General features: G+C 32.7%; 2 protein-coding genes across 2 annotated transcripts; one reads left to right on the forward strand and one right to left on the reverse strand.

The window, feature by feature from the left end:
- The first annotated feature begins 714 nt into the window (after window positions 1-714).
- Window positions 715-7,519, forward strand: LOC114320551 (serine/threonine-protein kinase BSK5). The gene is made up of 10 exons (XM_028267619.2): window positions 715-1,640; window positions 1,764-1,984; window positions 2,071-2,206; window positions 2,891-3,024; window positions 3,125-3,230; window positions 3,528-3,613; window positions 3,997-4,185; window positions 4,561-4,722; window positions 5,079-5,192; window positions 7,054-7,519. The coding sequence occupies exons 1-10, from the start codon at window positions 1,559-1,561 to the stop codon at window positions 7,294-7,296; spliced, it is 1,473 nt and encodes a 490-aa protein (XP_028123420.2). The 5' UTR covers window positions 715-1,558; the 3' UTR covers window positions 7,297-7,519.
- Window positions 7,520-8,465: 946 nt separating this feature from the next.
- Window positions 8,466-11,077, reverse strand: LOC114320553 (mitochondrial import inner membrane translocase subunit TIM10). Its single transcript, XM_028267622.2, has 6 exons — window positions 10,970-11,077; window positions 10,811-10,858; window positions 10,662-10,714; window positions 9,927-9,965; window positions 9,521-9,590; window positions 8,466-8,835 (listed from the first exon to the last, which is right to left on the reverse strand). Exons 2-6 carry the CDS (start codon window positions 10,850-10,852, stop codon window positions 8,785-8,787), a joined length of 255 nt encoding a protein of 84 aa, XP_028123423.1. The 5' UTR covers window positions 10,853-10,858; window positions 10,970-11,077; the 3' UTR covers window positions 8,466-8,784.
- Window positions 11,078-13,895: the final 2,818 nt, after the last annotated feature.

Consider the following 13,895-nt stretch of genomic DNA (forward strand, 5'->3'; position numbering starts at 1 on the left):
ATTATTAAAGATATTTTAGTCACTATACCACTCATAAAACTTATTAAAACATAAAAAATAATAATTTAAATTAAGTAAAATATAAATAAGTGAAAAAAATTATGAATAAAAGAAAATCCTTATTTTATAGTAATTATAAGTTTACATTTTTTAAATTTGAACTAATTATAAATTTACATCCTTATTTTATAGTAATTACATATATGCTAATGAAAATCCTCTGAGAGGATCAATGGCAAAAAACAAGTATTAAGCGAAAATTAAAATTAGTTAAAAAAAGCAAAAATTAAAATAATAAAAATAGGAAATGACTTATTTTTAGTCAAAATTTTAACTGAATTAGACCGTTAAAATTTTTGATAAAAATTAATAAACAAAAGAATTTGAAAAAATTAAGATGTCCAATTTTAACGGGGAGAGAAACCAAATATTAAAAATAGAGGAATGATATGTATTTTAAATATTTTACTAAATATTTTAGCAACCTTCTTACATTAGGTGAGACTCTTAGCCTGTGTTTGGCAAGGGCTTTTTCAGGTTTTTTTGGCTATTTTAGCCACAAAAAACAAAATAGGCTATTTTAGCCATAACAAACAAAACATCACATCCAACCTATAATCATTACATTCTTCTCTCACAAAAAAAGTCAAAAAAGCCAAAAAGCTAAAAAGCCAAAAAGCCAACCCACTTCCCAAACGGAGGCTTACATTATTAGGTGAGACTTATACAAATTTACATATGTATGGATCTCATACTCATTTAAAAGATTTGATAAAATATTTAATTGAATATTTAAAAATGTAATTCTTTGTGTCTCGAATTGACCTTGGTTCAAATGGCTTAAATTTCTATTCACTAATTATCTGACAAAATGACTGACAATCGTAATTGTTATCTTATCAATTGTGACCGTCAATTTTTTTACCAAACAACCGGCCAGATGACCTATAAACAAAAATTCAAACCATTTAAACCAAGATCTAATTCAAAATACGTAGTATTACTTTGTTTGAAATTCCTCGCATAACTCTTAAAAACAATCCATAAAAATCACCGAATTAGACAGAGACTAGAGAGAGGGAGAGCACAAAAGTGGAATGATGATGAGGACGTTGAAACGCAGGAAAAGCACAAAGCTGAAACCAGAAAGCAGAGAAAGAGAAAGTGTGAAAAGGCCCTTTGCATTTTGCAACATCACACACACGCATGTAGTGAGAGAGAGAGAGAGAGACTCAATCCTTCCTTTCTGTATATATATATGATTTGCAATAGCAGAGAGAGAAAAGGGGTTAAAAATCCTTGGATCCACAAATCTTCTCTGTAGCTCTTCCATACAAACACAAACACAAACACACTCTCTCTCTCTCTCTCTCTCTCTCTCTCTGAGCTAGCTATCATTCCCACTTTTTCTCTCCTTTTTTTTTTCTTCCCTCACAAACTGAAGCTTGACAGCTCTTCTTAGCCTTTGTCTCACTGTGTGTTTCACAACCAATGCTCTTATTTTGATCTCTCTCTGTCTCTCTCTCTGTCTGTCTCTCTCCCCTCCGTCTCCGCCGCAATGGGTGCCCGTTGCTCCAAGTTCTCTCTCTGCTGGTGGCACTCTCACCTCAAACCCACCGTTCTCGAATCCACTGATCTCGGCAAGTTCCCTCTCTCTCTCTCTCTCTCTCTGTGTGTATATATATAGACATACCCACAAGTAAAAACATTGTATTTCATACTAATTCGATGATTTTCACCTTGTATTGTGAAAATTGGTACAGAAAATGGGGATAAAAATGACCGACACTCATTACCTAGCTTCAGTGAGTTCAGCTTAGAAGAGCTCAAAGCTGCGACAAATGGGTTTTCTTCGGAGAACATTGTATCAGAACATGGAGAGAAAGCCCCAAACGTTGTTTACAGAGGAAACCTCGATAACGATCGGTGGATCGCCGTTAAGCGGTTCCACAAGACTGCTTGGCCTGATTCTCGCCAATTCATTGTTAGTTCAGTTCAATTTTTAGTTTTTGAATTTTTTTTTTTGGACCGTTAGTATTTGAATTGGTGTGATTGGTTTGTGTGGTTTAGGAGGAAGCAAGATCTGTGGGGAGTCTGAGGAGTGAGAGATTGGCCAATCTGATTGGATGTTGCTATGAAGGGGATGAGAGATTGCTTGTTGCTGAGTTTATGCCCCATGAAACACTGGCCAAGCATCTCTTCCACTGTGAGTTCTTGTCTGTTTTGTGATTGATTATTTATTATCTTTGAATGCTGAGAATGTACAGTGTGAACACTTTATATGGTGAATTGTGGAAAATTTGAAATGTATTTGTTAATTGGTTTGCTTCAACAACTTGCATTTATTATGTGGTTTTTAGTAATTGTTAACACTGGACTTAAAATTTACTTTTCATCAAGATTTATATCACTGATTTGTTTCAAGTTTTGTGCTAAAGAGCTAGGTAATTGGCAATATTAATAGAGATATGGTAAGCTTGTTAATGCTGATATGTATTCATATATGTGAAATGTACATTGGTATTATTCTAACTTTTTTTGACATTATTTGCTCCTTAACTAACACTTATTGTGTGGTTGCTAGTAGGACCCGTATTAACATTCTTAATTTGACTACAATGTATATAAATCAATAATGCTAAGAAAACTAAATTAAAATACAGAATGGGTAAACAGAAATTGCAATTATAGATTGAGATTTATTCTGATAGCGGACCCCTCCATAATTGGGTTTAATCCAAGCCTATCTATTATGTGTTCCTAGCATCGCTCATGGTGAAGTATAGCTGATCTCTTCTACAAAATCATTTGATTCATACTTTGTTATATCTAAAATATCTGTCTATGGCTTATTACCTTTCTTACTTGGTTATGTGTTGAATTGGCTTAGGGGAGAACCAGCCCATGAAATGGGCAATGAGATTGAGGGTGGCCTTGTACTTGGCACAAGCTCTGGAATATTGCAGTAGTAAAGGGCGCGCCCTGTATCATGATCTGAACGCTTACAGAATCTTGTTTGATAAGGTGAAGTGGTTTCTGCAGATAGTTTGCTCATTGATATACAGATACTTTGCTCATTGATATACCGTATATAATTCTTATTTTGAGTTGGCTGTGTGTACAGGATGGCAATCCTAGGCTATCTTGCTTTGGCCTCATGAAGAACAGCAGAGATGGCAAGAGTTATAGTACAAACTTGGCTTTTACCCCTCCAGAGTACCTGAGAACAGGTCAGTACTAGTAGTTGTTGCTATTCAGTGTTTGTTTTTGTAACAGCTACATCATCTTTTTGCTAGTTACATTCCAGCATTGTTTTAAAGATGTTGATTTGTCAACAGATTGTTAATTTGATATTGTTGCTTTAATTTTGTTTCTCTTCCAAATATTCATTGTATTAGTTATTCTGACCCACAATTATCTTCTCTCATTGCAAACATGGTGCATTATTTTTGTTATAGTTGTGGAAGTGCCAATTATGTTTGATTTAAACTAAAAGTAACAAGCTTATGTATGTCTATTTTTGGCAGGAAGAGTGACTCCAGAAAGTGTAGTTTACAGCTTCGGAACCCTGCTTCTAGATCTTCTGAGCGGCAAACATATTCCCCCAAGCCATGTAGCTTTCATTTCTTTATAATAATTTTTGTTGGATGTAATACTATCCATTTGTATTTTCTTATAATGTCAATCTTATTGGGCCACACTAAACATTCAACAAGCATGTGATCACCATATTTACCCAAGATTTAAATATATATATATATACATTTGAATTGTAAGGCACTTTGCCATTAATATTGATAGAATTCTAAAAGTCGTGATATGTTTGGCGCACATAATATTGATTTCCAAGTTAAATTTTAGAGACTTGGTCAAATTCTAAAAATGCAATTTGTTCTCATTACTGACTTCTGATGACTAAAGAGTTTTTATGTTAGTAAGTTAAATTAGTTGAGTACCAAAATTTGAGATGCCACTGTCTTTATTCCTTTCTTGCAGGCACTTGACCTGATTCGTGGCAAGAATTTCACTATGCTGATGGATTCTTGTTTGGAGGGTCATTTCACAAATGATGATGAAACTGAACTGGTGCGGTTAGCTTCCCGTTGTTTGCAGTATGAAGCTCGCGAGAGGCCCAATGCAAAATCCCTTGTCGTTGCTCTTATGTCTCTTCAGAAAGAATCAGAGGTATGCACAAAACAGATGAATTCACCCCTTTCCTTTTTTCTATCTGAAGTTTCTGGAGTGTCATTCTAATTGATGACTTCATGCTTGTTACTTTATGAATTTGCCCTTTCTCCTGTGTCTGCGTTGTCATAGATTATGACTTCATAACCTGTACTTTCCCATGGGAAGTGTTTCTTTTGATATTTTTTCTCGTTTGTTTTACTGGTTGAGGAAAGCAAATTCAGTTTTTGTCATAAACTTATGAATTTGGCTGATAAGGTAGAAGTACTTTTCATGTTACTTTCATTTGTTTGAATCTGTCCAAATAGTAGAAATCATGCTTATTATAAAGGCTGTGATAAAAAAAAATTCTTTCATTTCAATGCATTCAATCAGGTTCCATCATATGTTTTGATGAGTATCCCGCATGGAACTGCCTCAAAACAGCCATTGCTACTGACACCATTGGGTGAAGCTTGCTTGCGAACGGATCTCACTGCCATACACGAAATATTGGAGAAGATTGGATACAAGGATGATGAGGGGATTGCAAATGAGGTTTGTTATTGCTATACCTACATTTGACTTTAAATTTCTTGTCAGTATTAAAGATTTGTCTCTCTATGTATCTTATTGTTCTAAAATGGGAAGCAACATAGTAAGCAAATTCTCTTTGTTATGTCAGTGGTCTAAACCTAAATGATGTGTTCTGCTCTTGCTCTGATCTATTTGCTGTTTCGTTCACCTTTTATTCCGCTTATTGTGACAATCTTGTGCTCTTTCACTTCTTATATTCGATAATTTGGAAATTTGTGCTCAACAATATTATTTATGGCGTCATCTCTCTCTCTCTGTCTCTCCCCCCTAATTAGTAATTGCTTCGCTAATATAATTGGAGCATTTTTGGTTTGCAGCTTTCTTTTCAAATGTGGACAAATCAAATGCAGGAGACCTTGAATTCTAAGAAGCAAGGAGATACTGCTTTTCGAGCCAAGGACTTTGCAACTGCCATTGATTGCTACACGCAAGTGAGTACTTTGTTGATTTTTTTTTTATAGAAATTCATCAATAATTTCTGATATGTTAGAAGAGGCACTTCCTTATCTTAAAAATTAGTTTGCACAGCCATGTTTCCCAAGTCCAAAAATAAATAAGAAGAAAAATTAGAAAACGGTGAATACGTAAGTCATGCATATGGAGGCTTAATTAGTGGGAGTAGACTAGACCAAAACTATACGTCTTGCACAGGATTGCACTGAAAAGATTGAAAATGTATGTTACATTTATTCTTCAAAATAAATCAAATGCCTGTGTCAAATACCCAACACTAAGACAAGGCTCTGAGATATGTGTCATCCGTCACTTTTCATTGGACATTTCTTATATATTTTTATTTCACACTATCATCTCTGTTATCAGAATCTTACGATTCTCGATTTGATTTGCAATTTTGCAAAATCGATACGAATTTTTATAGGTGAATTTATTTTAGAAGTAAATTTCTAGTGTGAATCACATGATTCACGATTCGATTTACTTTTTATGATTCATACAATTTTTAAAATTATTGTGTCCGACATATTTTCGACTCTTTTTTTCTCCATCTTTTTAGTGAAAATGACATAATACAATTTCTAATAGTATTTAATATCAAAATAACTAACATATATACACGATTTGTTGTTATTTTAGTGATCATGGAGTTTTTAATAAGATCCAATCAGATTCAGTCAAATCCAATATATTTTTAACTTTTCTTCTTATTTTTTTTTCCCTTTAAAAAATCATAACATATCTTCTAAAGATGTTTAAGATTAAAGTCATACTATGAATTATCTATTGTTATTTTTTTAAATTGAATATAATTGAATATTACATGTGTGAGGTCAGTTATACCTTTTAAAATGTTTTAGGTTTTAAAATAAAAGATTCTAAATAATTCTTTTTTATGATTTGTTCACTGTTACTTAGAAAAGTATGTATGCTTATTGTCCAAATATCAATATCTTTGTTAATTATTGTTCCTTTGGAATTTGATAGTTTGTCTATTTGGTTATTATTTTTATTAAGAATGGTTGATAAGAAATATCTAAAAAAGAAAAAAGGTAAGATGGAGATTTTACATTGGAACATTTGTTAACTTCTTATCTATTAAACTGCATGATTAGCATTCAAAATAACATTTTCATTGATTTAAGTCTAAATATTTCATATTTATAAGATATATTTAACATGTAAATGTGTAAATATATATTTTTAAGTAATTTAGAAAAAGTGACCGAATCTTTACTATTCACGATTCGGTACGAAATCATTTCGATTCACCATACGAATCCCAATTTGACAACTATGACTATCATTACATGTATGTATTATTGTATAACTACTATAAAATGAGCGAAATATCTTTTTGACATGCAAAGATATCAATCATTTGCTGGTTGATAGTGAACTAGCTAATTATATATGGCATAACATGAGCAGAATTTTTGTATTCTCGCTTTTTCCTTGTGTATTACATATAACACAATTTTATCTCACATAATAGATTAAAATTTAAAAAAAAATGATCCTTTTTTTTTGTTGAGTCTACGTACACTTAAATTTGAGGTTTGATGGGTCCTACTTTTAGATATGCACCCACCCGACACTTGTACCCAAATCCATATAACATAGATGAATATAGACGTACTGAAGATGTGTAGTTGTACTAGGCAACCTTTTGTTGCCAATTGTAGAACCTACCATTGCTTTGTGCACAACTGGTTTAGGTTTTTGGACCGTATAGTTGTTGGATGACTAATGATTGTTGTCAGTTTGGGATTATCTCAAAAAATTGATTTTGTTTTAGACCAAAGGCATGAATTATATTTTCCATGTATTTTGTAGTTCATTGATGGTGGCACCATGGTATCGCCAACCGTGTTTGCTAGGCGCTGCTTGTCTTTCCTAATGAGTGACATGCCACAAGAAGCTCTCGGAGACGCTATGCAAGCCCAGACAGTGTCACCTGAGTGGCCCACCGCTTCCTACCTTCAGGCGGCTGCCCTCTTCAGCCTTGGGATGGATACTGATGCTCAAGAATCACTCAAAGAGGGCACAAACTTAGAAGCCAAGAGGAACAAAAATTGAATGTGTATAGGTTGTTCTTTCATTTTCTTTATTTTTTGATAATCTTTTGCTCTAGTTTCTTGTATCTATCCTAAGTTTTCTTTTGCCATTTTGGTTTTCTTGATACATCAAAAGATATTTATTGTTTGGCCTTGATTTTAATTCCTTCAGCTCTCTTGATCTGAGTGTCTGTTTTTATGCACTACTGCAATTATAAGAATCACATTTTTCATCTCTTCCTCAACTTAAAAGGCTTTATTGTGTTGGTTTGTTGCTTTCTGGGGGACAATTCTACAAAATGTTGTACAAATTTTAATTGGAGTAAATTATACTAGCAGTGCTTAAACTTTACATTTTTTGTTTCCGATTATGCCTCTTAATTAATTTTTTCTTCAAATATGCCGTTTAACTTTCTAAATTGGTTCAATTTAGCCATTATATTTTGTCTACTTTTGGTAATTCAGTTTATGATATAAAACCAATCTAAAGGATAAATTGATAAATCAACCCTAGAGGGTGTTGGTTCTTTGATTACTTAATTTTTTTTGGTATTAAGAAAGCAAATTTATAATTGACCTTTTAGTTGGATAACATAATGTATATTTAACAGTTTGAAGGGCCACATTAAACAAATTACAGAAGTTAGAGGACTTAATTGAAGGAAAATTAACCTCAAGAGCTTGATTAAAAAGTTCAGGGACTAGTGAATAATTTACTCATTTATTTAAGGTGCACATAAGGAATGAAATATCAATAGAAGAATATATTGCAACCCTAAAAAAATGATATATCAACAGAAACAGCAAGAACAATGACATACTGTTTTGAAAAAGTAAAAAAAAATATGACACAAAATTATAGAAATGGTTGCTTTAAAAATCTTGTGAAAATTACCAAAAAAAAAAAAAACAAAACCAAAATTTGACCTTCGTAACGAAATAACTTTCATTTCTCCAACTTTTCTCCTGAAAACCCTACTTTATAATGGACATTGGGCCAAAACTTCCAATAATTTGGATGATCTAACTTCATGCTCTGCAACAAAAGATAGTAGCACATCATATAGTCACACTTTCTGCAAAAATTGATTAGCATCTCATCTAACACTGAAAAAAAAAGATCAGCAGCAAATCATAACAGTGCCAACAAATCAAGTAACCTGCATGTGTAACAAGAACAACTCCCAGGTATGATGCCAATAGAATCTCGATTACAAAATGAAATTGCTTTGAGTTCCTTCCAAACACATTTAGAAATCTTACTAAAAAAGATTTTTCCGTACACATCATTATGATAAAACCACTAAAATCAATTCAAAATTAACAATTTTATGGGACATGCAAAGATTTAAAAACAAGAATGAAAATAATAGTGATCACTTTCAGTTTCCTATTTTTGTTTCATGTGCCACATGAGCAGAAAATGAAAATACATGTTATTAGGCCCATCATACATGAGAGCATGTGATAACATGTCGAATCTTAATAGTGAACAGGCCAAGAAGATCTTTCACATTGGAGGCCGATTGGAACCCAGCAGCTGCCCAACTAGGTTAGTCACCTGCAAAATTAATTTAAAAATGAAAGAATTAGGAAAATGATAATATTTACAGCACCAAGCATCACAAAATAGACATACCACTTTCAAGCAAGGCCCAAAAAGCAACTCAAGAAGGTTTTATTTTATTTTATTTATTTATTTATGTTTTTGCCTTCCCCAAGGTTTGTAATGTGGGTTCGTACCCAACAATTTAAAAAAAAAAATTAAAAAAAAATCTCTATATCATGCCCTACAAAGTATGAAGGGGGAAAACAAGCAGGTGTGGAGAGGAATAGGTAAGTGCATGAATAATTTGACACTCAATTGAAATCTATTTTGAGTTAGAGTTCAAAATAGATGGGATCTATATTCCAAAGCAATGCCATCACTCAAGAAAATCAGGAGATGCAGCAGCTAAGCATCAAGATGATGCAAATGAGCACATTTAGGACAGAAAAAAAGGGGAAGGGCCACTATGACAGTTTGGAGCATGTAGCCATTGGCCATCACTGAATTCTCTTAAAATCTTTCAGGAAAAGGAAAGATTTAGCAGATGCAGCACTTTCCTCCTATTACCAATGATGAAACTCAGCAAAGTTTATTTAACCAGAAGGGAGCAAAAAAGCCAACTTATATACCAGTGGTTCAATCAGTCATGTGAATGCAATATAAGCTGCAATTTGCAAGTACATAGTTCATAATTTACCTGCCAGTATTTTGATACACAGCGGTCAATGCAACTATTTTCACCCATATTCAACTCAGATTCCTTGTGTCTGAAATAGGAAAGGTGAACTTCATGAATTACCAGTCTCAAACTAAAAGTACCATGATAGGAATTGTTTAAAATTAGTTTCACATTGCTTAGATTTGTTTCATCCAAACAGAAAGAAAGAAAGAAATCTACATGCTTCAGAAATTGCTCAACATCAAGGTTCAGTATCCTCATGAAGTAATTTTTTTCAGAAAAGTAGGAATTATATAATTAAAAAAGGGGTCAAATTGCTTCATATTTTATGAGCAAACATCTCAAAACAGTTCAAAATCAAAAGATGTTCATATTCCAAAATTCATGCACGAAAAAGAAATTCAGAAAGATAGAAAAGTCATACCTGTTCTCAATACATTTTGTAAAACATGTTTGGGTGAGCCTGAATAAAATAACCAAAGTTAAAATGTCAGAAAGTGCCACATGCCAAATGCAAAATTTTCCAAATGCAGGTAATACATTGTGTGTTATATATGGGCATACAACACAATTGTCAAATGGGTTTTTTTTTTTTTTTTTTAAGCATTTATTTTTCTTTTCAGCATTTTGAAGCCTACAAGTTTGAAGCCATTATTGACATTGAAGAAAGGAAAAAACAAAAAGAGAAAAAAAAAATGTGAAATTATTGCAAGTAGCATGTATCATATATACTGTAACAATGCCTTGGGAAGACTGACTTGCGGATTTTATATGATGAAGAAAAATCCACTTCTTGAGGTTACAATAGGTACATTGTCAAGTATCCACCATAAGATTTAAGCCAACAATGAATCCAAGTTCCATAAGTAATGCCATGGCCACTTCTAGCTTATTCTCATATTGTACATTCACATGCCAAAAATACAGATATCATTGGAGCTTGGCTCAAGAACACCCAACTATCCCACTCTGCTCATCTTTATATAAATTCCAAATTTATTCAAACAAAGAACAATATCAACATGAAAGAAAGTACACCCATTTACAGAAAAATCATTTCCATTAAACTAATAGTTAAAAAGAAAAATTTATTCATTGAATATGCATAACATTTCTATACATTAAAAAGACTTCAAATCTAGCAGATTGATAGACCTACTTGTTAAACAAATCTACCCTGTACTCCATCTCCTTCTCTGCCAGTCCAAAGATCTGCACAAAATCATCAAAAAGTAATCTTTTCCAGTTAATAATTTGCCCATCTCATGAGCATAAATATATATAAGTGTGCGTATATGTTTGAAGCACCTGTTCTTTTTCTAGGGCAGAGGGGGCGTTGTTGGCAGCCATTGAAATCTGAAGGAATTGAAAGATCAATCAGAAAAAATATCCAGAAATGAGAAGTAACCCTAAAAAATTGCAGAGAATCTGAAGCAAAAAGTGCGAATGGGAAGCATAGAATCTTACGAACTCAGCAGTTCTGTTGGGAGGTGCAAAGAAAAGCCCCAGAAATTACACAGAATGGGAAGTGTTTGGGATTGACAACAACAAAACCTGGTAGGGTTACTGTGGCCCACTTTGGGAACGAAAAAAAAAATTATAAAACATTTCTTTTTTGAATTTTTTTTTTTTGTTTTTAATGATTTTTTTTAATTAAAATTATGTCAAAATTTTTTATTTTTCAGATTTGTCTTATCAAGATGAATTTAAAAATATATTTTTTTGAAAAATTCTAAAAAGAATCACTAAAAACAAAAAGAAAAATATTTAGTCGCTACAAATTCTGTGGCTCAAATGGCCCGAAAATGCCAAAACGACACCGTTTTGACATTTTCAGAGTTGTTTTGTACTTGAAATGACGTCGTTTTAGCATTTTTGGACTATTTGAGCCACAGAATTTGTGACCACCAATCATTGTCGAAACAAAAATAAGTTAAAAAAATATTTATTTTGGTCTTTTCTGAATTTTTTTAAAGATTTTTTTTAAAAATTTTAATTTTTCGACTAGTTTTATTTAGAAATTTAAAATTTGTTGAATTTTTTTTTAAAAATTTATCAAAGACGAAAATAAATAAAAAAGGCCAAAAAAGGTCATTCCCAAAACACTCATGTAAGAGCGGTTTTTCAATGGCCTGGATGAAATCATATGAAATGAGAGCCACTTCAATAGAGATCGGTTACGTTGGGTTTAGTTGGGAAATTTACGAAGAAATTTAGAAAGTGAAAGAGAAAAGTTTGGTAAAATATAAATAAAATATATCTATATTTTACTTAATTTTACGCATATTTTTCCTTTTTTTTTTCTTTTTTTCTAAATTCCTTCCCAAATCTCTCAACCAAACACAGTATTAGTGTTTTTGGATAAATTACAAATACATCCATTAAAATTTGTTTAAAATACAGATTGCCTCTTATCGTTTGGAAAATTATAATCGGAATTTTTTATTTAACAGAATTAACTTAAAAATTAAAATTTGTAACTATTCTCTTATACAATGATAAAATTACTTAAATTATCAGTAATTGAAATAAATTTATGATATCATTAAAAACTATTACTTGACTTGATATTTTATTTTTTATAAAATAGGTTATTTGTTATGAAATTAGAAATTTCAAGGGTTGAAATGTAATTTCTAGAACTATAAGAGGCAAATTATTTTTTAAGCAAATTTTAAGGATATATTTGTTATTTACCCTTTCTTTTTTTGGGGGGTTCCTTTTTGTCTCCTTTTTTTTATTGGGAAAAACTACCATAATTTGAAAAAAAAATACATATTAGTGAATTTTTTTTATAATTTTAATTATTAATATTTATAATTTGTAATTATTTTTAAGTTATAGACTGATGTGAAATTTTTTCTTTTTTATTTGAGGGAATATTAAATAAACAAAAATTATAAATTATAAATTATAAATTAATAAGGGTAAGTGGGTGTAAATAAGAATTTTATAATTTTTCACAGTTTTCACTTTACACTTTATTAATTTGTAATTACTTTTTATGTTTATCATTTATGTGATGTTTCTCATTTTTGTCATTTATTTATTTTATATATAAAATTTGTTTGTGTACCAGTTTAAGATAAAGGCTTGTATACTATTTTTTATATTTGTTCAATTTGAATATTTGCCGACGCATCATGATTGGTCAAATACACTAAGAAAAATTGGAAAGTGGAGCGTGGGCAAGTAATTACAATCCACACTTTGGAAAGTGGAGCGTGGGCAAGTAATTACAATTCACACTTTGTTTGGTATGGTTTAAAATATACTTTCTTGATTTTTATGAAATAATGTGTAAAATAATAGAAATGTGATATAACATTAATAAATATACTTATCTAAATAAGTGTTTTTGACAAATAATGCCTTAGTGACATTTAAAAAAAAAATCATATAAATAGTAACTTGAAAAATTATTTTGTACTAATGAAATTTGACTTTTCAAAATTATTTTACATTTACTTTCTCTCTTACCTTTTTTTTGTTAAAGAAAAAAAAGATTGAGAGCTCTAAATTAAGAGATCTAATAGTTTTAATTAGTGTGTGGATCTCATGTAATATAATATTTTGGCCTTGAAATTTTTTTTTTTTTTTAATTTTTCACATCATTAGTGTTCTTTTAGAGCTCCCAAATTAAAAAAATGTAGGGTGTGTTTGGTAACGTTTACGTTTTCAGTTTATATTTATAAAAATTTTATAAACTGGATTTTGTTTATTTTTAGAAAAACAAAAACTACAAACGCGTTTGGTAATTAACAAAATGTTTTAAAAAAATTTAAAATATAAAAAAGAGTGAGAAATAGCAAGTGGTGGCAAGTGGCGACGGAAGACGGTGGTGGAAAGTGGTGACGGTGGGTGGTGGGTAGCTAGTGGTGGTGGGTGGTGGTGGCGGATGGGCGGTGGTGGTGGCGGTTGGGTGGATGACGATGGCGGGTGGTGAGTGGTAGCGAGTGGGTGGTGGTGGCGAGTGGTGGGTGGTGATGGTGTCAGGTGGGTGGCGGATGGCAGGTGGTGGTTGGTGGTAGCGGGTAGGTGGGGGTGGTGGTGGTGGTGGTGGTGGGTGGGTGGGTGGGTGACGATGGCGAGTGGTAGGTGGTAGCGAGTGGGTGGTGGTGGTGGTGGTGGTGGGTGGTGGTTGGTGATGGCAAGTGGGTGGTGGTGGGTGGTGAATGGTGGTGGCAAGTAGGTGGCGTGTGGTGGTGGCAGCCGGTGGATAGTAGTGGCGGGTAGTGGGTAGTGGGTGGTGACGGGTGGATGGCTGGTGGGTGGTGGCGGTGGTGGTGGTGGCGGTGGCAAGGGGTCGGTGGTGGCGGGTGGGTAGGTGACAGTGGCAGGTGGTAACGAGTGGGTGGTGGTGGCAGATGGGTGGCGGATGGCGGGTGGTGGC

The sequence above is a fragment of the Camellia sinensis genome, chromosome 10 (genome assembly GCF_055761805.1).
Source record: "Camellia sinensis isolate YWXY chromosome 10, ASM5576180v1, whole genome shotgun sequence".
Taxonomy (NCBI): Eukaryota; Viridiplantae; Streptophyta; class Magnoliopsida; order Ericales; family Theaceae; genus Camellia; species Camellia sinensis.